General features: G+C 38.2%; 1 protein-coding gene and 1 long non-coding RNA gene across 5 annotated transcripts in view; one reads left to right on the plus strand and one right to left on the minus strand.

Annotated features, from left to right (window-relative positions):
- Positions 1 to 24,749, plus strand: LOC121076439. The gene is made up of 4 exons (XR_005823504.1): positions 1 to 190; positions 1,280 to 1,365; positions 11,859 to 12,001; positions 20,647 to 24,749. It is a non-coding gene; the product is annotated as an uncharacterized LOC121076439 (long non-coding RNA).
- The window catches only part of CDH11 (cadherin 11), a 242,000-nt gene continuing 240,685 nt past the window's right edge, over positions 23,435 to 24,749 (minus strand). For all 4 annotated transcript variants that reach the window (XM_040570707.1, XM_040570706.1, XM_040570708.1 and 1 more), the window contains one exon: positions 23,435 to 24,746. In XM_040570707.1, the coding sequence (XP_040426641.1) occupies positions 24,250 to 24,746 (497 nt within the window). In that variant the 3' untranslated portion in view covers positions 23,435 to 24,249. The remainder of the gene's footprint in view (positions 24,747 to 24,749) is intronic.

Here is a 24,749-nt window from a genome sequence, read left to right on the forward strand (position 1 = left end):
CCGCTGCAGAACGCGCCTGCCCCGGAGCCGATCGCCTCGGCGAGTACTTTCACTCATCTTGAAAGAAATGAGAGTGTGGAAAGCATTAGAAAGCAGACAGTTTGAAGAGTACTGGGGACAGATTTCAGCCCGCAAGTTCAAGAACACAAGGTACTGGAGTCCAGAGGATCCTTTGGCTCTGGAAGCCTAAGTAAGAGATTTTAAGACGAGATCAAGGAAAAATACCTTAGATATCCTGTGAAGATTAGGGTTTCATCGTGCATTTTTGCATTATAGTTATCAGATAAATTTGTCTAATGATAATCTCCAAAATATAAGGAACAGATCAGTTTACAATAATAGGAAATCAAATCGTTCACGTTATTCCTATATTGAGCTTTGTTGAGAATGAATATCCCTGATGTGCTCAGAAATTACTAGTAATACAAATATGGTTTTGGCAACATAATCCCTTATGTGGATATTCTTTTTTGAAGAAAGGGTGTCTTTGGAAAGGCTGAAACTCCATTCCTTCCAGAAAACGCCATTCAGACTGAGGTTTTACTATAGAGAATGCAATAGAATATTAACTGTGCGTTAATATTACGTTCTTATATTACTGGGGGGGGAGGGGGGGGGGAACTGTAAATCAGTCTGCATCTAAAGTCTTCAGCTTCTTTTTCTGCCCAAACATCTGTCTGCTTTATAACATTTGAATACTAAGAAGATTATCTTGCCTGATGATCCAGCCAGACTGCTGTTAAACACCGCTTTTCTGCTTTCCTTGCCAAGTTCCTCCTTTGTTTCTTTCCCTCTCAATTTAAAACACAAGTTGCTTTTACAGGCCTCAGTCTTGCATCAGAAATTATTAATGCCAGCTCAAGATATCCATCTATTCTAGTTATTAAAATTTTCTGCATGTAAATAAACACAAAATATTTTTAATGAGCATTGATAGATTTTGGCCAAATAAATAAATTTATGATAAAGCTTTCACTCAAAAACACAATGTGTACATGTGTGTCTGATTTACAGAAGCATGGAATAATTTAGACAGGCTCCCATTATTTTTTCTGTGCAGATATAAAATAGTTAAATGTGAAGAGTCATCAAAGTTTTAAATTTAGTACCTAAAAGTCAAAGAAAGCTGGGTTGAAAGGGATACTACAGTAATAGTCCAGAAAAGAATCATTACAGAAGACTTTCTGCAGTTGGGAGAAATTATCAGATGTTAATTACAATGTTGTTCCTCAAAAATAAATAAATAAATAAATAATGCATTCTTTGTTTTAATAAGCAGGGTTTGCCATTTGAAGACTTTCACGTGGAACAGGAATCAGTGCTTGATATATTCCAGTAACTCCAGTGAGAAGCACAATATCAAAGGTATATTAAGTTGAATATAACTGTCAACACAGCATATTTGTTGAGAAAGTGGTATCACAAAGGATTGTGTTGGTTAATAAAGGAAAGGAGAAAAATTCTATATGTGTTATGTACATGTGTGAGGTATATGTCTGTGTATATGCATATTTGTAAAAGAAATTGTGATCATGGAAAAATACAGGGCTTCCTTGGACCTTTACTTCCTATAATAGATAATATTTCTCATCCTTAAACAAGCCTTCCCATCATAATCAAAATGTTATGATACAAGTTCACGTTTATAGAAAAATGGAAATACAGTTCATCTTTGTTCCTGTTGATAATATATTTAGAAGATTAAGTCTTAAGTAAACTGTGGCACCCCTTACCACCTCTGCCTTTGATTTTGTTTTGTTTATATGGCTAATGAATCATTGGAAACATTAGATAAAACATAGGAACTTTCTCTCTCTGATTTAAGAAGCTGTGAATAGCAGCTTGGAATACTCTAGTATGCTTATCACCACTTACTAGAATGCGTTGGCTTCTAAAAAGACTGTTTTCAGCAGTTTTTCATGACCTGACCTACGGTTCACCTCAAGTATTCAGATACTTAATATCTGTAATGAAGAAGAGGGTATTTTATAAAACAATTCATTATGATACAGTTTTCTAATCCAGCATTTTCACACACCTTTGGAGTTTTACATTATACCATAACAATTTATGCATTCAGAAAATTAAAGCATAATTGAAAATTATAGTGTGTAAAAGCAGTTCTGATTGACGTAATGTACAGGCATGTAATAGGAATGTTAAAGACATAAGAAAGAAGAGAAAGTATTTTAAGCCTCTGAAGTTTAGCATGGCTCTATCCAGAATGCTAACCATCAATAATCCAGTGATTTGTGGGAATGCTGAAAACATTTACAAAATCGTCTCCTCATTATCTTCCACAGAGAACACTGATAATTTCGTTTGGATCTAGTCTTGTTCTATTCTAATAGTCTATCTTTAATTATGTAGACACATTTATTTTTAAATGGTGTATTTTTTATATATTTTTTAAATCACTTGAAAATTTTAAAGGAAAAATTGGTCCTTAAAGTAACAACTACTAGATTCAGAATGGTCTTTATAAAATAAATCATTTGAAAAGTGAATGCATGCTCAATTTTAAATGAGTCTGATGTTCTTAAGTACACTACAGTTTCTGCTTTTCTATGGCAAATTTAATATTTTACTCGGTCTGACTCAAACAAAAGGATAATTTATCATGGAGTAAGTTATCACTTTATCATTTTTTGTTTTGTTTTTTGTTTGTTTTCGTGAGGAATATGTCTAGTACAGTTCCACTAAATAATGCAGAAGAGAACATTACTAGAAAAATCTGAGGTTTTGGGTTGGTTTGGATTTTAGGGAGGTAAACAGAAGTATTGGTGGGATGAATCTCTGATATTTGTCCATGAAAGACTTTGTATAAGATATTCATAACCACTTTTAAATGTCAGTATCATAAATATTCATCTCCTGTTCCTTCAAATAAAAGCATTTTCAAGGAAAACCTTAAGAGGGTGAGGCCTTAGCAAGTGTTAACATATCTCTCTTGGAATCAGTCAAGCTATTCTGATCTATATAACTTAAAAAAAAAGACTAAATATGGAACTAATATTAAAAAAATATGTACTAATATTTAAAAAAAGACTAAATATGGAACTTATTTTCCCATGAAGAGCAAACTGGGCCTACTCTCCTTGTTACAACATTGTTATGTTTATCATGCTGTCTATCTGTCTATATGAAAAACGGACTTCTCCAGTGGAATGCTGAAGTTAAAAGATAAGCTCACCAAAATAAGAAAAACACAGATAATGCTCCACTTTACTTGTCACGATTTAAGCTGATCCTACCATTTGCCATTCCTTAAAAGATACTGACTTCACAATGAGTTCTTGTTGATACCAGATGGGCACATCTTTCTCCACAGATAAGCACGCACTGGAACTTCTGCCAAAATAATGTCTGGAATGCTGGAAAAGGGGAGCCCTACTGTAACTGGGTAGGAAAACGATCAGGCACTGCAGGGCAGTAGGAGATGGAGAATTCACTCAGAACTGTAAAACTACTTCTTGGCTATGAAGAAAGCCTGGTAAAATTATTTTATAAACAGATCAAACTTTGTGGAGGGAAATGTAATTTGAATCAAAATAGAAGATAGTGTGCTATGTTCAAAGCAATGATGAGCTCAGCTGAGGAAGCCTGAGTTTATGGCTTACTTTTCCTCATTATCAGAGATCCCAGAAGGCCCTGGGATGTTGTGATGCCTCAGTTCAGACTCTGGTGTTTTGTTTCCTGGGTTCACTTAGTGACAGATCAAGGAAGTGTGAGCAAGAAAATTAATGATACTTGTGCAATCAACTAGTTTATACATTTGATATCTCACATCTAAATTCATAATTCTAGGTGAAATTAGCCTTTCAGAACAGTTGCCTAGAACATTTATGTAGGGCATAGACTTCATGCTGGCCTGCAGAGAAGAAAATTCTTACATTCAGTAGTGTTTCTTTGGCTTATGTAGATCACGTAGCTAAATGCTTTGTATTTTTAGCTGATGAGAAAAGACTTTCTCAGTACAATATGGGTTAGAAAAATCTATTCAGTCAGGAAAAAAAGGTTGTGATGACCCATTAAGGAAACTGCTTAAACCCAGCAGTTTCATTTAAATATGTCTTGTTTCTTCAGTCTGTTAATCCCAAACAAGCCCTAGACATTTTTGAACTATGCAACTAATCCTGAGAAAGCTCACTCATGCAAATTGTTGCTTAGAATGGGAATAAAAGATTATGCTGTCAGGTTTTATATCTAGGACATGTAGGACTTCACTTTTTAAATTATAGAAATGTCACTACTCTTCTGCAGTAATGAAGCATACTTTAACCTTGCATAAGTACTGCTTTACTATCATTAAGGTAAATAGAATGAATAATAATAGTGTTATTTGGCCCGGATAAGATGGAAGGCAGAATCTGTAGAAAATGCAGTGCATAAAAACTGAAATTCGCTTGCTTGTTTAAAAACCCTTCAAATGTGTTAGCATCCCAAATGCTATGAAGATCTTGTGTTTTTTTTTTTAAAAGGTATGACTCTAAGTCTTTCTCTGGCACGTTGCACATTCACATGAGTAGAGGCTGCCTACTGATGGAAGAGAGCAGGATTGATTTGCTGCTAGAGGTTTCTCCATTTCTTCTTCCTCTATATCTATAGGTCTCCCAGCCACAAGCTACCAGACGTGGTGGGTACTTAGATTCCTTGGGGGAAGTGGAGGAGAGAGTGAGATCATAGGCCTAGATGATATGGGTGTAGTAAATTATTCATTATTGTTGTATATATATATAGAATCTGCCTTAAGTGGTACTTCAACATCATGAAACATGACAAGTTGTTTCCTTGTTTCTAATAGTCAAATAGACAAAAAACTTGAGACATCTTGTTTCTTTATTTCACCTTTTTTGTGTTTTTTTTTCCCCCTTCCTGTTTTTAACTTCATGAGCATGCACTTTATATGAAATAATACAACAAAGCAATGAAGATGGCATTTACAGCAGGACAGAACTACTTGTCCAAAACACTATGTAAAAAGCATCTTGCATGCATTGACATTACTCCTCTCATACAGATTTAAAATATGTATTTCAAAACTTTCCCAGGATCCTAACCCATAAATATTTAATTCTGAGTATTATCATCAATCAGATTAGACAATCTATGAAAGATATCGGTGGTAAAAGCTTCTTGTGCAGTTTGCTCTAGACCTCCAAAAGCACTCCAGGTTCACAGAGAGCTTCTAAGGAGCTGATGGCAGAGGGGGGGCCGCTGATTAATGGCTCCCTAGGACACTCTGACACCTCTGCCTGGATCAGAGAGATAAGAGACAGCCAGAGTCTGCCAGAGAGCTGTGCTTTATACAAGTGAGGCAAAGGTTAGCAGCACTGACGAATTCCTTCAAGAAACGTGAGATACACAGCTTCCTCTGGGGCAGGATAATGGCCTGCAAATGGGAATAATAGAGTGAAGGATCGTTTTGTAGTACTCAAGAAAAGAACAAGAGACAAGACAGATGATGTTAAAGGGTTAGAATAAAAGCAAGAATAAGAATTCATAGCGAAATGAAGCTTAAATTATGTCAAGCTTCCTCTTCATTTTTTATTTTTTTTAGTATAGTTTAATTTATCATCTGTAACTGAGAGCTTTTGTCAAGAGGGTCTTGTTTATTCATTCTTTTACATCATACTTTGCCATGCTAAACAAAGTGCATTTCTCCATGGTAGGAGGACTAACACCAACAAACCTAACAGTGCCATCCTTACTTAGTTAAAATAATGTTCACATTACAGTGGTGCAAGGAAAATTCAGATGGATTGGTTAAAGGGACATTTGGTTATTTGTGATAATTGGCACAAAACATATATGGTAGAAAGGCAGTTTCCATGACCCAAGAATATTGCTAGTGGTTCTTACGTGTAAAATACAATGGGACACAGGAACTTTCAATGGTCAGTAATCTATTTAATCACATGCTTCACAAGAAAATGGAAAAAAATATTACAGGTTAATTTTATTTCTCCCCAGTCTGTGCTTGAATTCATGGTACAAAACAAATAAATAAGTAGTCTTCTTATAGTCAGTTTCCACTTGAAGTTATTGGAATATTTTTTCTTGAGTAAAATGTCATCACACAGGTTGCATTCCTGACCAAGCAGAGAGCCATGTTATTTACAGATCTAACTATTGGTAAATGCCGTGCATAGAAATAAAGGTGGCTTTAAACTTTGCAAATGTCGTTTGGAAAAAAAAGGCATAAGACAGCCTTGGGAGAATTCTGTAAACAGGGTTTGATCCAGAGAACCTGGGAATCATTGGAGGGAAAAAAATAATTTGGCTTTAATGAGCTTTAACTTCGTTTTCAAAGTAGTAAATTTTGACACATTTGGGAGTAGTTTGCATTAGCACAAATGAGCCAGGAGCACAATTCTTTGGAATGGGAATTATTTGAAAATGATTGCAAACTGACATCACTGAGTGAGCTTCAGTACGCCCTTTTCAGTGGCAAAGGTGAGGGGTAAAGGTCTATCAGTGCATGACTTGCTCTCAGCACGAACATCACAACATCTCCTAGATGTGGGTGGGCACAGCCTGGAAATAGTTACCAGAAGCTCCTGACTTCGTGGGTGCTCTGTTATGCAGTATGCAAACAGTTTTTACTGGTGGCCTTGGAGAGCTGCAGGTGGAAAAGACCAAATGTCAGGTATATACCCCTTGGCACAGGGGTACGTACAAAAGTAAAAATCTCTTACAGGAGCTCAAGAAAAGCATTTATTTGGACCAAGAATGAGGGTTTAGAAAAATCCTCACAGAGCTTTTATAGGAAGAGTCACTTGGAGACATGTTTTGAGACTATGAGGATATATCTTTTGGTTGTCAAGTGCATTACCCATGAGATCACACATAACCCACATAGGTTGTGCTCGATTTCAAAATGCAAGAGGAGAGCAACAAAAAATAAACTTGGAGAACAAGATAGTTTCACACGGAGTTAGTCTTTCAACACAAATTGTGGATTAGTAAATGTCAATTTACAGAGACAAATCTTTGTTGCTTGAAGCAACAAAAATAAAAATATTGCATTCTTTCGCTAACAGGAAATTAAGTTGTTTATTTAACACTATTGTCACTAACATAAACAAAATGTGGCACAACTGAGCATAACTGCAAAGAATTACAGTTCATGTCACACTTGCTTTCTTTGCTACAATGGCTCTGAGAAGCATCACTGTAATCAACTATTCCAAAAGCACAAGATTTTAAAAAAGTATTTAAGACAAGTTTTTTTGTTGTTGTTGTTTTTGTTTTTGTTTTAGGCAAATGAGTATGAATTTTGCTGCCTATTTAAAAACAAAACCAACAAAACCCAAAAAACTAGATGCCTTACACCAGTGAAACAGCCTGAGAAATAACACTTGTAATTCTTTAAGTTTTGAGACACAGACCTAGGAGACGTTGAACATCCCTTTCTTACAGCCTTATGCCTTTATGTCAAGGTTGTTACAACTGCAAAGCAAATCTGTGATGGGAGTTTTGCTAGTTTAAAACTCTTAAAAGTGCAGTCTCACTAGGGAGAGAGGTTTGGAAATAAAGGGATAAGCTAATTATTTATAATTAGGTCAGACTGGGTAGGCTGATTGCCATAATTAACGTTGCCTAATGACTGTCCTCAGGGATTTTCACTTGGATATACCAGGTGAAATCTGGTAAGAGCGGATATCTATTCTGCACTGCCGGTGCGAGAGCACTTGGAGCTCCGGCTGAGGCAGGCGTGAGAGCAGGGACGTGCGTGGGAGGCTGGGAGCGCAGCGGGCTCAGCGCAGGCTGGGAGCTGCAGGGAAATGTAGGTTAGTGTGCTGGAAGGCTGCGCCAGCCGTGTTACGGCAAGCGCTTCCGGGGGGGAAGTGTGTGTGTGGGCTGGGGAAACACTCCCGAGCTAGCAGTGAGGGAGCTGGGTGATGTAACTACTTATAAGTAGTTGGAGATCTGTGCATCAAAGCGAGCTGCAGCATTCTTAATTGGAAAGGAATCTCTGGAAAATAGGGAAGGAGGATTCATGTGGCTCAAATACCTAGGGGGACTTCCTGCAGACTGAGTTAACCAGAGGTACACAGACTGTGCACGTAAATATTTCACGTAGCAGTCATGAGTCATAAAGACTTCCCTTCCTTCCTATAGCATCTTGCACCATTTGCTCAGACAAGGCCCTGTGGGATCCCATCCTGAGTGTGCTAGAGGTGGTGCCTGACTGCACAACGTTCTCCTACAGCACAGTGTTCTCCTACCTGCCCTTGTCTCCCTGCAGGAAAAATTTCCTTCCTGCAGCCTGGTTGCTCTCTCTGACCTCAGTCTTCTCTACGACATATATAAAATGAAGCTGATTGACAGCCAAGTGGGTGCAAGAAATAATTCACAGCATTAGACAATTCAAAAGAACCGGAGACGAGGATACTCCTAGGTCACTTAGGAAGAGCAACACACACACCTTGCACGAGCAGAAGTCCTGCCACGGCCCTCACACAGCTTTCCACGTGGGTGTTCGAGATTTCAGGCTACAGCCACACCTTGGTCTTCACAAGCAGTACCATGCTTGTCCTCGTTGCTACGACAGGGAATGCTAGCCCAAAGGTCTGTTGACCAAAGGGTAGTCGCCTGATGATGGGGTAGAAGATGTAAAAACCACTGGCACAAACCATTTAGTACTTCATACGAGACAATGGCTGTGCCTCCATAGAGAGTAGTGACAGGGACGGAGTGGACTGATTGGTGTTGCCCACTATTAATATCGTGTTTAGCTTAATAAAAAATGCTTTTTTGGCTCCACAGACCTAAAGCTCAAATACTTTTAAGACTTCCAGGTCTTTCATTGTATTCAGTGCTACAGTGAGGACAAATACACACAATAGTTTTTCTCTGATTTAAGCAATATCAGTGCCTCTCTACTGCATCTTTGGAAACCTGACTCTGTGGTTTTCAATCTGAGTTACAGCAGCTGTCTGAGGTAACAAAATGGTGTGGCTGAAGGATCTGCAAGACCCACAACCAACTAGATGTAGAACCAAAAGGCTAGAACTTTGTTAAAAATGCAGGCTCTCTTGACATTGATGTGCATTTTCAAATCACATATTGCTTTCATTGAAATATTCATGCCCAAGAAAAACTAACACAAAACTTTATAAATATCAAAACATTTCATGTTGACAGGTCTTAAACATCTCTGTTTTCCATTTGCATTAGTTTTCATTTGGAAGTTTCTCTCAAGTTTATGTAAACTTTCCCTCTGAACCACGCAAAAGACTCCTTAAAATACTGAAATGCAAAATGAAGTGTTCGTTTCAGATCAAAGTAAATGCTCAGATTTCCTGTTAAGCTCCCAGTCCATTCCTATTCCCCTCAAACCATCTAAAAACATTGTTCTGATAAATCTGCCTTTTTTTTTTCCCAACTCCAAAAAGAACCAGCCAACCACTTATTTCTGAGGCAATTTGAACAGTGATCCAATGCAGCCGGATGTCATGGTGCTGTGATTTGATACGGCGCCTAAGACAAGAACAACTTTTTTGAATGTTGTCCATACCGCATCCTTTGCTAATCGACAGCTCCAGTTAGGCACTCAGAAGGGCTTTTTGTCCTTGGCTCTCTGATGGTTGCTCGCCCCAGGTTACTGCCAGTGTCTCAGCCATACATTTTTCAAAGCCCCATGGGACCTGTCTCAATTAGTCCTTTTTTGCCTTCTGCCTGTGTTAAACATTCCTGTTCCCAATTCCTTCTTGCAAGGGAGGACTGTTGGGGCACAGAGTTTTAATTACTGTGCTAGAGATGACGTTACCATTGACCCGACGGAAAACAATACAGTGTTGTCTTACCATTACAGAGCATTTTAAAGAGGACCATTGTAACTGCAATTCACAGGTACAGCTGTCAGCCTGGAAATCCCACGCTGACACCAAGGGGTACATAGCAGCCACTGGAGAAACTGTGAACTAAATGAATGAGTTCTATTGAAACTGGTGCTAAAAGAAAAGAGTCATGCACTCTTAACCAGCACAAGATTGTTCATTATAAAAAAATAGTACCTCCACATTTTAAGCTAATGATGACTTTTAGGCATGGTGTAATTATAGCACCAGTGGGAACCCATATGTCACTGAGTGCTCAAATGTAAAGGTTGTGCCTACAAAATGAAGCCATATATTCCCATTAATTGAAGCAGTTGATTTCCAGTTACACAATATTAGTTTTAATGGTGAGACTATTAGAAAGACTATGAATTTCTTTTTGCTATTGATCTGTAGTGTTAAGGTGGCACACTTTTAACTGATCAAATTTGGTGAGAGGGTAACATTCATGCCAGCAGAGTTATAAATATGGGTGACTCTTACAGTTGCCATCCATAAGTTAACATTAGAATAACCTTGACAGAATGGTAGTTTTGTGCTGTCAGCACAGCCTGCATAGCTAGAGGATAAAGGATTAGCAAAAGAAATTTTGATGAGGGTATTTACTACTAATGACTGACTTCAGAATTGCCTTTTATCTACAGCTTTTCAAAGAACTTTCCATTCATTAAGCCTTTGTAGAATTGGTAGAAGATACAGAAATGCAGATATCTTTGTGCCAAAACATACAGTAACACTTTGACAGAAAAGGGCAGCAGTATACACTAAACATTATGTAAAATAGGAATTGCACAATTTTACAGTGATGCTATCTCTTTAGAGTTTGACCAGGACAGGGGAACAGTCCTGCTCCTAAGAAAAATGATGTGGAATAATCAGGAAATAGTGCTCAGGGCTTCTGTTTTACGTTGTAGCAGAAAGACAGATGCAATTTATGCAGTGATTAAAAAAAGAAAAAAAAGTTAAGAACACAAATGACACCTGTTTTTTTATTGTAATGAAATCTGCTTCCCAAAGTGCCAACCCCAAGAGATAAAAAGCAGTGAGTCAGGCCTTCTAAACTGATGAGCTGAAAACACTGAGATTTTAAAAAGTAATAAATGTTGGGTCTTTTTTTTTTTTTTAGCATTTAGTCAGATTTCTGTTCCTCTGCAACCAAAAGGAATAGAAATTGGGGGGGGGGGGGGCGGAGAGAGAAAGAGAAAAAGAAATTAAAAACAAGCTGTATCTATTGAGATGTTCAGTCTAGCGACAGGCTGGAGAAATGGATATTTGAAGATTGTTACAACAGAGTCATGGTAAAGCATTACACTTTTTTTGGTATTATTCTTTCTTTTTAAAACTACATTAGTTACTACTATTTAAATAATCACAGAATCACAGAATCGTCTAGGTTGGAAGAGACCTCCAAGATCACCTAGTCCAACCTCTGACCTAACACTAACAAGTCCTCCACTAAACCATATCACTAAGTTCAACATCTAAACATCTCTTGAAGACCTCCAGGGATGGTGACTCAACCACTTCCCTGGGCAGCCTATTCCAATGTCTAACAACCCTTTCAGTAAAGAAGTTCTTCCTAATATCCAACCTAAACCTCCCCTGCCGCAACTTGAGCCCATTCCCCCTCGTCCTGTCACCAGGCACGAGGGAGAATAGACCAACCCCCACCTCGCTACAGCCTCCTTTAAGGTACCTATAGAGAGGTACCTATAATCAGCTAAGATTTAGTGTTGCTGTTTAAATTTGTGGTTGCTCAAAGTGCCATAGAGCTCAACAGTTGCTATAGGAGCAATGTTTAAAGGATATCAATACAATTAGTCAGTCCTATAAAAACACGTAATTGAATAGCATATAACTGAAGGCTGCCAAAATATACAGTAACCTGTTGGAAATCTGAAGTTATATGCACATGTGTCAGTGTGAGTCAATGATATGTACATTAAAAAGAAGCAGAAATATTTTTGCTTGGAAATTCATTGTGCCTCACAGTATCTCTGAATATTTTTAAAGGGTAAGATGTAAAAGACAACAGACAGGATCACTTTCAGAATCAGCCATGAACCGGTCAAAGGGATACAGGATTTTCATTTTGCGTCAGTGAGAGCACATCCCTGCAGTGATCAGAAGATTCAGTAAGAATGGGCATCATCACAGTGAGTAAAACATTGCATCTAATTTGGGCAGCTTCCAGAAAATTTTGTTATTTAGTTCATTTTCTTATCGCTTTATCATTCAGCTCATTAAACCAGCCAGAAATTAAATGAATGTCAAAAAAAAAAAAAAAAAAGATTTCTGCCACTTAAACAGCACAGAAGGTTGGATGAGCACCAGAAATGGTACAAGGAGGCTGGGGGGTGAACAGCGGGCACACACTAGAAGGCTTTTAGCAGCTCCCCCAAGAACTCCCCCAGTGGTTTCTAGAAGGAGCCTGTGGAAATCTGTTCCTTCATTCGGGTGGGTGTGAAAACCCCTACTAATCTAGTGTAATGGCCTAGCCATGTCAATAATTATTATAATAAGGCTGTAATAAGAACATAAATGAAGTCTGTTCTAGGTAACATAGCTTGGCAGTAGATAGGAGGTCTTTTTTGTTGTTGTTTCATGTGGCTGTAAAGCTGTAAATTTGTTGATTAAGGAATCACTCTTTTAAGCAAGAACATGCACTCTTGCTCCCTGGTAGAGTGCAGCAAGCTAGATTTCAGTTTGCAGTGGTCATGCTGGTTAAAATATTTCCATTCTGCAGTGTTAATCTATTTTTTAATAGCCTGGCTCTGGCCATTGAAATTCACTGTAGGATTTTTTTCCACCCAGTTTGATTCACAGCATTTTCAATTATTTAGATAGGAAACAAACAAACAAGCAAACAAAAAATTGCTTAGTTCCACAAGAAGAAGGAAACTTTCAAATAGGTTCATGGAGCACAGCTTCTCTTAAAAGGAGAATCTTGGGAAATGCTTTGAAAAAAGGGCACTTCAGATTTAGGGTTCTTTTGAAGCCTGCACTAGGCACCAACACAACAACTTTGAAGTCTCTTAAATGCTTCCTTTATATGCTATTGGCACACAGCTCAGTTAAAACACTCGGCTAATTTATAATCAGAGATATGAAAAAGCATATAATAAGCATGTGGATTTCTCTTATAAGGCTTGTTGGCCATGAAAGTGCTGCTGAAATGGGCAGCTACATTTCCATCACTTAACGTGACTGTAGTAACCGCATGGCCACAAAGGGTGTGGGTCTTCAGCTGAGAGCTGACATCTCTACAGAACGTGTTAAGAGAATAATGTATTTCCACAGACCTCCTTCCCAGAAAGTAAGCATAAAACTGTATCACAAAGCAATTGCATTATTTTATCTTTACTGTCAGACAAATAAAAAATAGAAGAAGGAAGTTTAAAAAAATGTTTCCAGCAAAACTAGTGCCAGTATTTTGGTCAGTAGAGGGAAAACAAATACACAACTTCTGGAAATAATTGTTGACTAAGTGGACATGAGGAAAAAGTGATTGTAACTAATTTGCTTTGAGCGTGACATGTATTGTTACTGTTCCCTGACTTCTGAAACTGAGCAATGCAGGTTTGTAAAATGTCTATGATTTCTTGACACGAGAAAACTTGCTTAAACTCCTTTAAAATAAACAGAAGTGTTATTGTGTTGGATAATACTGAGCCCACTCCCATCCTGTTTTAACTCTCATTGTAGCCAACTCTGTGCTCACAGTCATCTGTGGGGGCTGATGCAGAGTCTGGGCAGGGTATGGAGAGGAGGGGCACATTTGTTGCCCAGACTCTTTACAGAATTTAGCTGCCAAGTACTAACAGGTCTTTTCTGAGCATCTGCAAACTGAGACTTTTTTTCTCCCCCCGCCCCCCTCCCCCCCAAAGCTTATATGTTTTGTACATTTGGATGGGTTTTCTCAGGGAGAGCTAAGTGTAAATCAGTGACGACATGGTTATCCTCCTGCCAGGTTCCACATCCCTGCTCCAAATCTTAGCCATGCTGAAACTTCATAACAAAAGCTGTTGTCAGTATTCTTTTAATCTTGGCTCTGAATTTTCACTGAAACTTTTAATCAACTCTGCTCCTTCGAAAACTTAACATTTTTAAAAGCACTAACCCAGGGGAAAAAAAAAAGTATGAATGTGTGTGTGTTTCGGAGGCGGATATCATAGTGTGTAGTTGTGGTGCTGTCTACAGTGTTATTTTGTTAGGACAGTTCAACAGGGTTTTCAAAGGTGCCTTATGCCAATGCAAATGTTTGAAAAATAATTAAACTGCTAAATCTTTTTTTAAAAACGCCTATTTATTGTGTAAGCTTTCGACATATGGACTTAAATATCAGTATCAAAGTCCTCTATTTCACCTATCTCATTACAGAAGTATATGTGACAGTTATAAGAATATAAGGGTTATGTAAAATTGCATCCACTATTTATGTATTATTGTATCCAACACATATGTCCTTTCCATATGGGATGTTCTCACTGTACAGAACATGGTCGGTTCCAAGTATAACTCGACAGAAGCATTCAACCTTTGATTTTAAAACTGTTATCATCTCCACTTCAACAACCCACATTGAAAGGAAATTCCAGATTGTGGGGGGGAAATGGCTGCCAATCTGAATAAGGAGGAACATCGTCAGATGGCAGGGAAGTATTTGTACTAGTTGTATTAACAGAAGCAGTGACCTTTACACACTCCAAAACAAGCCATATGGGCCTTGGATCACAGCAACCGTTTGTCAAGCAAAACTCCTGAATCATTTCAAGCAGTGTTCAAACACACTCATAAGAAGCCTGAACACAAAATGCTCTTCTAAAATGTATTTCTGAAAGAGGGAGTTGTACCAGATTTTTAGGTAACAGCCATTTAAACCTTCAAATCCTAGGACAAATTTTTTGGCATAAATGTTGGCCCATCCATTGTTTGGGATGGGAAGCAGATGGGCTGCATTTTAGAGTTGCAGTAAGACTCCAAATTCAATTCTGTGGCTTGCTCTTAGGAGAGTTAATGAAAGTTGAATAATATGTACTGGCAGCCCCTAAAACCTTCTGTGTTTTTCTTTTTCTTTTCTTTGGCAGGGTGAGACTATTCTGCATTAAATTTGCATATGGCCATCTTTACCCCTAGCATAACTGTAGTGATTCTTCTGGCCTTTTTGCTGATCAATGTGGTCCCTAAACTTCACAGACTTTTCCCTCATTGCTCAGGCAATCTCGATGCTCCTTAAACCTCCTGCAAGCAAACCAGGAGGACCTGCAGACATGAGCAATGATTTAGTATTTAGCCTGTTTATTCATCAGACAGGTGAGAGTGATATTATGCTCCTCCATGACAACAGTGATCTTTAACTGAAACAAATTAAATCTGTACCGTAAATTTTCTTAATGGAAAGTAATACACTGAGTGCTGGATGCTGGTGGCAAAGATATTAATGGAGTGCACAGGGTGGCAAGCAGAATACATTTTAAATGTAATCTGAAGACGATCAAGAAAGAAAATAGCATCTTTCAGGAAAATAAATAAAAATTAGAGAGGGAGAGCGGCCAAATTGTGCATCTTTCTGGTGAGTAGCATGAATAGAGTGTGAGTGTGTGAGTGTGTGTGTGAGAGAGAGAGAGAGAGAGAGAGAGAGAGAGAGAGTGTGTGTGCGCGCGCGCGTGTGTTGGGGGTGAGACGTATGCAGAACTGTGCCTGGAGAATCTCTCAGAGGTGAGGCGTTCATTTGTCACAAAGTCAAGTCTAATAACTCAAACAATAACTCTTCTGAGTTTAAATAATTTCAGGGTTCAAAAATGACAGACAATGACTAATACTGTTGTTTCTGAGAAAGAGAGATATAGAAATTCTTTGGCAGATAAATAACTCTGAATTTGGCCCACTAAGTTTAACAATCGTTTACCTGCTGGACACCCCACTTCACTGCTGTTCAGCTGTGAATGAGGATGCTTTCATGATCTGAGCGCTTCAAGGATGTATGATGCTTTATAGCAGGGCTCTGCTCTGCCCCCCACTGCTGTGACAGCGGAGGTGTATTAACCAACAGGGCAGACCTGACCACAACACAACTGGAAAGGAGCCCAGCAAAGAGCCAAGGAACGTTTTCTGGGAGTTCGTCACTATTTCTAAAGATCAGTAGGATTATGAGAGAAAGGGATTCTAAAAGCTGCAAGGTTATATTTGAAGTCAGCAATGGTGTAGATCCTTCAAAATGTCACACTGTCAGGTCTCCTGAATGGGGGTCTTCAATCTGCTGCACCTCAGAACAGCTCTTCTTTTTTTTTTTTTTTTTTTTTTTTTTTTTAAATAGCACAGGTGATGCAAAGCAAACCTTTTCCCCACTTTGCCTTGTCTCCCATGCCTGTGCTTTGGTGTCAGGTCTCTGTCATGGCAAAGTGGAGGCTGGAGAATGGAGACCGAAGTGAGCATTGAGAGCTGAGCCCTTTTTGTACCTTCATTCATGCTCAGATTAGCTTGCTTGTCTTGTAGGCTTCTTTTTCTCTTCATATATGACTGTATACCAGTCAGCCACAAAATGGGTTGTCTGAATCTTTTTTCCTCCTTCTCTTCCCTATAATAGCTTTCAAGACAAATAGTAAAGTAAGGGCATGGAGAAGGGGAGGGTTTAGGGCAAGACCCTCTTCTTTCCACTACTACCTTGGCTTCAGCACCTCTTCTGCTGCCTCTCCTTTACATGCACACTGCCTTCCTAGAAATGCTTCTCATCTGCTTCTTGACTCCCAGAACTGAAATGTGGTTTGGGGTGTTGGTCACAGCACATCGCTAATGCAGCAGCTCCAGCTCTGCCCTTGGCACAGCCACACCGTCCCCAAGATGGTGCTGCCCGAAGCATCAGTCCCACGTGGGTGCCCTGTGCCAGGGGGAGCCCTGAATCGCTCATCCATCAGTGAATATTGCAGTTTGTGATGCCCAGGAATATCTCATAAATTTTGTCCTTAGACTCTGCAGCCAACACAAATTGGTAGCAAAGAATGATAAAGCCTGAGGCTTATGAGGAAGGTCACAAGAAAGGACATAGTCTGGGCTATAGGAGACAGATTATTACAGTAGCCTTCTTGCTGCCAAATAAACAGAACAGCTGACTGTTGCTGAAATTTGGTTCACCTTTTGTACGTGTGATGGGAAGGGGCCACTTCTGCAATGAATTGCTGTCATGTTGCTTCATGCACTGAGCTGAGAGGGTTAGTTTAGGTTCTGAACTTTATAGGTGCACTGGGAGTCTAATGCTCTTTTATTAGTCCAACTCCGTATTGACCTCTATGTGAAAAAAAGCAGGGACTTTCACATTACCTCATAATCCACCAAGGGCAAATAAACATTCAGAAATTCTAGCCTTTCTTTTTCCCAAGTCTCATTAAAACTGTGGTCTCTGTTATTATCATGCAGATATTTTGCACTAGTTTTTTATTACAGTCGAGTACAGATGCCCTCTTTATTCTGAAGCACTGTTAATAGCAAAGATTGCTTGCAAAAGTTTCTGATTATCTGCTGTGGCTGGGAGCAGTTTACCAGGAATAGTCTCCTTGGAATATGCAGGGTTATGCACAGCTTTTAATTCTTTAAAGAGTTTGGTGATAAGTAGCTTGTTTATACTGTGATCTCACTTGAAAACCAGCCAGAAGAATTCTGACTGTGCTCAGCTCATCCACTTCTTCCACCACGGAGCACCTGGTCCTGAATCACAAACGTGAGACAGGTAATGCGAAAGCAATGCCACCTATTTATTAGACATACCCTGTTAGTATCAGGAGGTTTTACTATGCACCATTAAGCACATCAAAAAATGCCTCATATATGATCTCTAGGTGCTGGTGTGCTTGTGTGTTCAGGAAGATGGCTTCTGACCTTGTGTCTCTGCACTTGGAGCAAGTTTAATTTTGCAAGTGTGATGGGAAAGGCAAAGGGGGGAGCAAGAAAGAAATACATCATCTGTTTTGATCTACATGTTATAGTAGCTTGATAGTAGGTGCTGACCTGGCTGGCAATTTACAGTATCTCTCAATACAATGAATTCCTGTGGCTTTCTTCTTGCTTTTTCAAAATGTTTTAAAGCAAGTACTATGGCTTTATTTATTTCCCTCTTCTATTTTTTCCTCCTTACTACAGTTGCATATTGTTACTTACATGAATGAAACATGCAATCAGTTCTCTTTGGGTGGCCATGACAAAGAAATATGCCATTTTATCAGTTCTTAGCGAGATACTTAGGTGTTATTGGAGGAATTTTTCTCCGTGGAAAGAGTTTTACATGACACCGGGCACTTCAGAGTAGAGTCTGCAGTGCAGTAGCAGTATGTGTAGGCACATAACGTGCTCATATTCTTTCATTTAATGATGTTCCAACACAGTGTGAGATATTAGCTTCCAGTAGTTTGGGAGCACTTAGATTACAGTAGTGTTACCTCATTATACTTACTATTATGAGTGCTACCATTTATTCACAGTAGTAAACATTGTGCTAAATAGTAAGCATATACAGGATCTAGGCTTTAGAAAATAATACCACAATTATGAGCACTGAACAATTTTGAGAGATTGTGTTTAGTGAAAAACGTTTGCTGGATCATTGTGTAAAGCCACAGAAATAGGCAGTACTTGGTTGTCAGAAACATTTTCCTTTGAAATGTATTTTTTTGTCCACATAAAATTCAGAAAGAAATTAAATGTCTGAAATTAAATATGACTCATTAGTGACCAAAGCTGCAGAACCTAGGGCAGTCAGCCATCCTGTCTTTACCTCTTCTGAGACTGTTAGAAAGGGTGATTGATAGATAGTTGGATGCTGATGGTTTTTGAAGTGTAGATTTCTGCTAAATCTGTGGACAAGATATGTCAAATTTCTAGTAATTTTTAAGAGATTCTGCCAGTCCCCCCAAATGGCTACACTCTTTCTTTCACTGTTCCACTATACCAGGGCGACGTAACATGAGAGAGAGAAAATCACGTTGTATGAGTTTTTATAATTTAATGCATCCACATTTCCATTTTAGAAAGCAAAGAACATAAACAACAGTTTTGCTTATATGTCTGGATAATGTGCAACAGCTCCATAATCAGTAATAGAAAATGTTACTGAAAGGCCCAATAGACCTCAAAGAGATAATGTGAATCGGCCATTAACAGTAAGTCATTATAGAACTTATTAAGTGAAGCCTTGGGGCTGTCATAGAGCCTAAAGGTTGACATAAATTTTTCATACACATTGAACTTTGCTAAATGTGCTTGCATTTGATTAATGATTACTTTCTTCAGTATGCTAATAAGAAGAAGGAAAATACGAGCTTGGGCTGCAACAGGGAGAACAGCCTCCTGGAAGGAAGGCCGTCTTCAGCAGTAGGGGGACAGAGGGGCTTCTAAAGCCATCCTGACAAGTACAGGGGAGTTTATTACTCCCTGAAAGATTGCTCCTTATCCCCCCACTGATAGGGCACTCAGCACAGCATGGGGAAGTAGAAAGCCAGCTTTGCAGTAGTGGAAGAGAATGTTTCATGGCTCTAAAATAACCCCGCCCTCCACTCCCCTTAGAACCTACATATACGTCAAAGAACACTACAGAAGCACTTCATATTTAAAAAGAAGCTCTGTGAGATGACTGGTATATCTGCAAGGCCTACTAGAGCAGTGAGTTCAGGATTCATGGAATAACATGAAGTTTGGAAAAGAAGACACTATAACAACAAAAGAAGGCCTTCACTTGCAGAAAGGCCTGGGCAACAGCATGTGGATCTGGTCAGTTGAAATAAATATGTTTTGCGCTTGTTGAGCACCCCATAAGCCAAGCCTAACAAACACCTCTAGACAAGAGGGCTAGGATTTTATTAAGAACTACAAGAGATGTTTTTCAAATGACAATGAATCTCACTTGAGAGGAGGTCCCAGTTGGTTAAAATTGTTCTTGTGACTTCGGTGTTCACAGTCACACCAGCTCAAACAGTCAAGGATTTTAAACAGCTTTTCTATCAAATACTGAGATTAATGATATTAAGTAATGGCAAGCTTGATCACTAGCATGCCTGGGGTGCTCTACAAGCTGCACAGAAATCTACAAAACATCTCCCAGAGCAGGCCCAGAAGCCATTTTGTTCCCCGTGTCAGACTAAGACACCAAGAAGTCCAGCACTGTTGGATGTTACATGGCCTTTGAGCTGGATCAACACCAAGAGCCTGGGCACACAATAGAGGTGGCAGGTTTGAAAATCTGATGGGCAGCCACATACCACAGACATTTGAACGAGTTAGATACAAAGTATGTTCTATTCCATTGCCAGCCAGGCCTAAATCTAATTGTCTCAGGTAGTTCCTTGTTTGATTTGAAGCTGAACTCTGTGGTACTTGAATTTTTCCAGGTGGGACTAGGCCAAACTGGTCAATCCTCTGTCTCAGCCCAAATTAGTGAAAATAGTAGCAAAGCTCCAGAGAGCTAACTCTAGATATCTAACTAATGTTATCAAGCTCACTTATTTCCTTACACAAGCTATTTATTTATTTATTTTTAATACGGAATGTGATTCTGATGCTGACTATTCATCTCTGACTACTGTACCTCTGTACTTCACTCACCAAAGTGGAAAACTACACAGGGTCTGATATTTATTTTAATTTTAGATTTTTTTTTTAAGATTTATTTTATTTGCTACAGTTTTCAATAAAAAACACCTGATTTTGAGAATTCTGATGGAATAAGGACATAAGACATAAAAGAATTCCAGGCTTTTGGGACCCAGAAAACTAAGGTTGCCTTTTTGTGGGCCTGATTTAAATTCCCATTCTTCAGTTTTCCTGTAGGCTTACTGACAGCAATGTGGTAAGATTCAGCATTCTATTTCGTCAGTCAACAGAGTGGAATAAAGAAAACATGTAAGTTATTTAAAAGCTATTCTCATCTGTGGTCATATCAGTTTCTGAGGCATGATTTTGCACAAGATCATGTAAATGTTGGTGGCAAGCTTGTACGCCTTGACATGGTATCAAAAGCTGCTTGACATATTGGCAAGAACATGACAGAGGCAATCTAAAAAACCCCAAACAAACCCTGCTCTCCCATATCAGTGTAGGTTTTGAGAGTTCCCTTAGCAACCAGCACTGAACCTGCATACCTAATTGCTTCTTGCTAGTGATGAGAAAAATTGCGTACATTTGTACTGTGGATATATGAGAGATAGGGGACGCGTCAGCCTTGCTCAGATGCAAGTTTTCCTGGTGACAAGCAGCTAGAAAAGGAGGGGACTATTTTTGCCAATGGGAGCACATACATCTATGTAATGTACTCCATTCGCAAAATAAACATTACTCTTGGTTAATGTCTCAATGTCTGTAACTGATGGAATCAGAAGGAATGTTGTTGTTCCCCCTATTCTTCCATCTCAAAATGATGATCCTTAAGCAGGATGTATGAGAGGGAAAATATGGCCAAAACATTATCTGCACTTGCTAGTGTCCCTTAACTTACCTGCTGCAGAGTTGTGCTGATCCTCCTATTAATTAATGTTTGCCTTCAAACCCACTGGAGTTACAGTGAATCTCTCTGTGGCCTTCCATGGATGTGAGGCTCAGTCCTTCCCTGAGCTCAGGCAGGCAGTGAGACTACCTTAAAGTAGCTCCTGCAAGTAAATCCCTTCCCAGGTTGCTCAGATCTTTGGGAGCACTGCTGCAAACTACAACCCAAGCCCACAGTCTTCTCTAATTTGTGTTGGGGACTAACCCAGCACTGCTGTGCTGGGCTGATTTTTGCACTCAAATTATAAGCCTGAGACTCCAGCAACCGCTGCTGTGAAGTTTAACACAAATAAATGCCCTGTCGTTCTGCCAAAACACACTGTTCATTGGGGTGCTGCAGATGATACGTAATGAGTATAATTCCCAGCATTTCAGAGGTAGTATTGGCTGAGATTAGCAAGACTAACTTAATAAAGCACTATCATAATTGCATATTCACTGGGAAAGGGAAAAATAATCAAATGAAAAAGGACAAAACCAGCAGGGAAAGAAAATTTATTTCCAAGCATCTACGAGAGTGCTACAAACAATAGAGACTAAAACTCAAAGCATTTAAAACTATTAAAAATGTAGTTGACAATGTCCTTCTTAAAAATCAAACAAAAATGTAGAAAATGCAGTTATTAATTCTAAAACTTGCTCAATAGTGAAACAAAACCAGATAGCATCAATGAGGATGGAGTCCTACAAATGACTTTTTTTTTTTTAACTTTATTTCCATTTGTTAATTTGTAAATTGATACTCATTTCATTTTTTAATGTTTATTTAAATTTATAATGGAGAAATGTGCAAATCTAGCAAAATATTCTTTGGATTATAAACAGAGAAAAAATCAACAACCAAAGAAATTTGAACTGAGTTAATAATAAACTATAGAATTATATAGAATGCATACAGCTATAATAAAGTGAAATATTACAATAAACATTGTAGAGCAAATCTGCTGATTTAGCAAACTTTGCCTTATAAAACATAGGGATATAATGGGACAATTGAATATGTTATGATTATAGAGCTGAAACATCATTCATAATTTTAATGAATTAAATTTTAATCTAACTACACATATGGGGGGTCTTCAGAAAAGCAATACACCAACAAATCAGATTTCCTCTCAGATCAAGCAGTTTGGTACTTGACTGCAAATGAAGGACAGGGTCTGTAAAATGAACAGTAGAAAAATGTATATCACTTCTATTTATTGCCTCTTCCCATATTGCAGCTGCTGATCTCTGACCCTAAACAGCAAACTATATTAAATTTAGCACAACTACAGCTGTACACAGATGCTGAAAACGTTGATGCACGGAACATATTCCAATCCCTTGCTCATTCTGAACTAATATAAAAAAAGTTATAGATCATTTTTCAATTAAAAACATACATTACAAAGAACAACTCTGAAAGCACTCTGTATTTGTCATCACAAATTAAAATGTCTTCCTATCAGTGGACGATGCTATTCTACTGCAGTAAACAAAAACAAAAAAATCAAAATAAAAGTAAGTGCCAGAATCTTAATTAATACTCAGGTAAGGTAATTGTCAGGTAGAACAGTCTTTAGGGAAATTATAGCTAAATTGGATGAGATTTAGGTCTCTAAAACCCGCAGAAGCTTAGCACAGATATGGAAATCACAAGCCTGGAGTAAACTGTAAACACAGAGTGCTCCTGTCCACTTACAAAGTCATTTCTGAAACCTCTGGAATTCCTAAGATATAAGATAAATGCATATTACATGGGACATATTTAAAAGTATTACACTTAATTTAATCCAGAAAACACAGTCATATTATATGAAGGTTATTACTGTGTTCTGGGAGCAGCCACAAGCTGTAGATAGGGTACAAAATGTTCACCAGACATTACTTTTTTTTAATCTAAAAAACAGTTGTAAAATGTACTTGATTTTTAAATAATCACTTAACAAGGCAACAAACCAACTACAAACACATAATAAATAAGGCTATTAAAAGGTCACAACTGTAGTAAATTAGTCAGAACTATAAATGGGACATTAGAAACACTATGTTTTTCCTTATATGCTTAATAACCAGAACAAGAATTAAAAAAGAATCAGTTTATTTCAAAGTCTGCTTCTTATATTGAAGCACATATTAAAGCAACAGTACAATGTTCATAAAATATAAGTGTGATGCTGTAACATTTCTTACATGTCAGAATACTGATATTTGTATGTATACTAAAATAAGAATTTTAAAATTGTACAAATAGATACATTAAAAATGACATAGAAATAGGGCGCCTCCCACTGCAACAAGACAGAGTTTTTATATCTGGCACGTATTAGTTCAAGATGAAAGTATAAGCAAAAAGATTTACAAGAATCAGCAGTAACAAGTTTGATGCTCAAGAGACATAATAATTGTACATTGTACTGTACATACATCATATGGGTTTAAGCTGGCTGAATATTATATATTTCAAGTTTAAAAATGCACTACCATATAGAGTGTCCATAGTTTAAGGCGAAATTACAGCTCAGAACTGTTATCTTTTCTAATTTGTGGAAGCTTCTTTGACATAAAAGATTTAGATGTTCATAACACATAAAAGATTTCCCTTATTTGTAGGTTCACTTTTAGTATTTTCCTTCATTTAAATATTTTTTATTTCTTAAGTGGTTTTTTTTCCTCTAGTGAAGTTGGCAGCCAACTTCTATATTTGCCTTTTGCAGGAAAAGGTACTTCACAGTATTTACCACTTTTATGTCCTTTTTTATCAAAGGAATCCTTTCTGTCAAACTTACATGTTTAAATGAGACTTTTCTTGATTTTTAAAAAAATACCTGCTTAAATTTCTTCTGGATTCTTCAGAACATTGGACACAGTTCTTAAGGCCAAATCTTAAACTTTATTGTTAAGAATCATCATCAAAAGTGTCTTTGGAGCCATACAAGTCTGCAAGTTTCTTAAATCGAGGTCCCCAGTTTTGTAGATAGTCGTAGTCCAAATCAGAATCTGTTGTCGCTGACTCTAACGAGCTAAGTGAACCAGCCACTGAGCCTCTTCCTTCATAGCCGTAGATCTGAATAGAGTCATACGGAGGAGCAGTTGGATCATTATCAGCTTCTTGTATTCTTGTGTTGATGAAATCATCAACATCAACACTATTGGGAGCCGGTCGAAGCCCTGGTCTTGGCATATACTGATACTCAGGTTTTATGTCTTTACGAGGAATAAATCCATTGATGCCATCAGGGTTCTGCAAAGTAGCTATGTCAAAAGCTTCAGTATCTTCTTCTCCTCCACCTTCATCATCATAAGTAATAATGTTCTCCCGGACATCTTCTTCTTCAAAAACAATCAGCGGTTCTTTTTTCTGCCTTTTCAGTGTTACAAACAACACTACAATGACTA

The sequence above is a fragment of the Cygnus olor genome, chromosome 12 (genome assembly GCF_009769625.2).
Source record: "Cygnus olor isolate bCygOlo1 chromosome 12, bCygOlo1.pri.v2, whole genome shotgun sequence".
NCBI classification, from domain to species: domain Eukaryota; kingdom Metazoa; phylum Chordata; class Aves; order Anseriformes; family Anatidae; genus Cygnus; species Cygnus olor.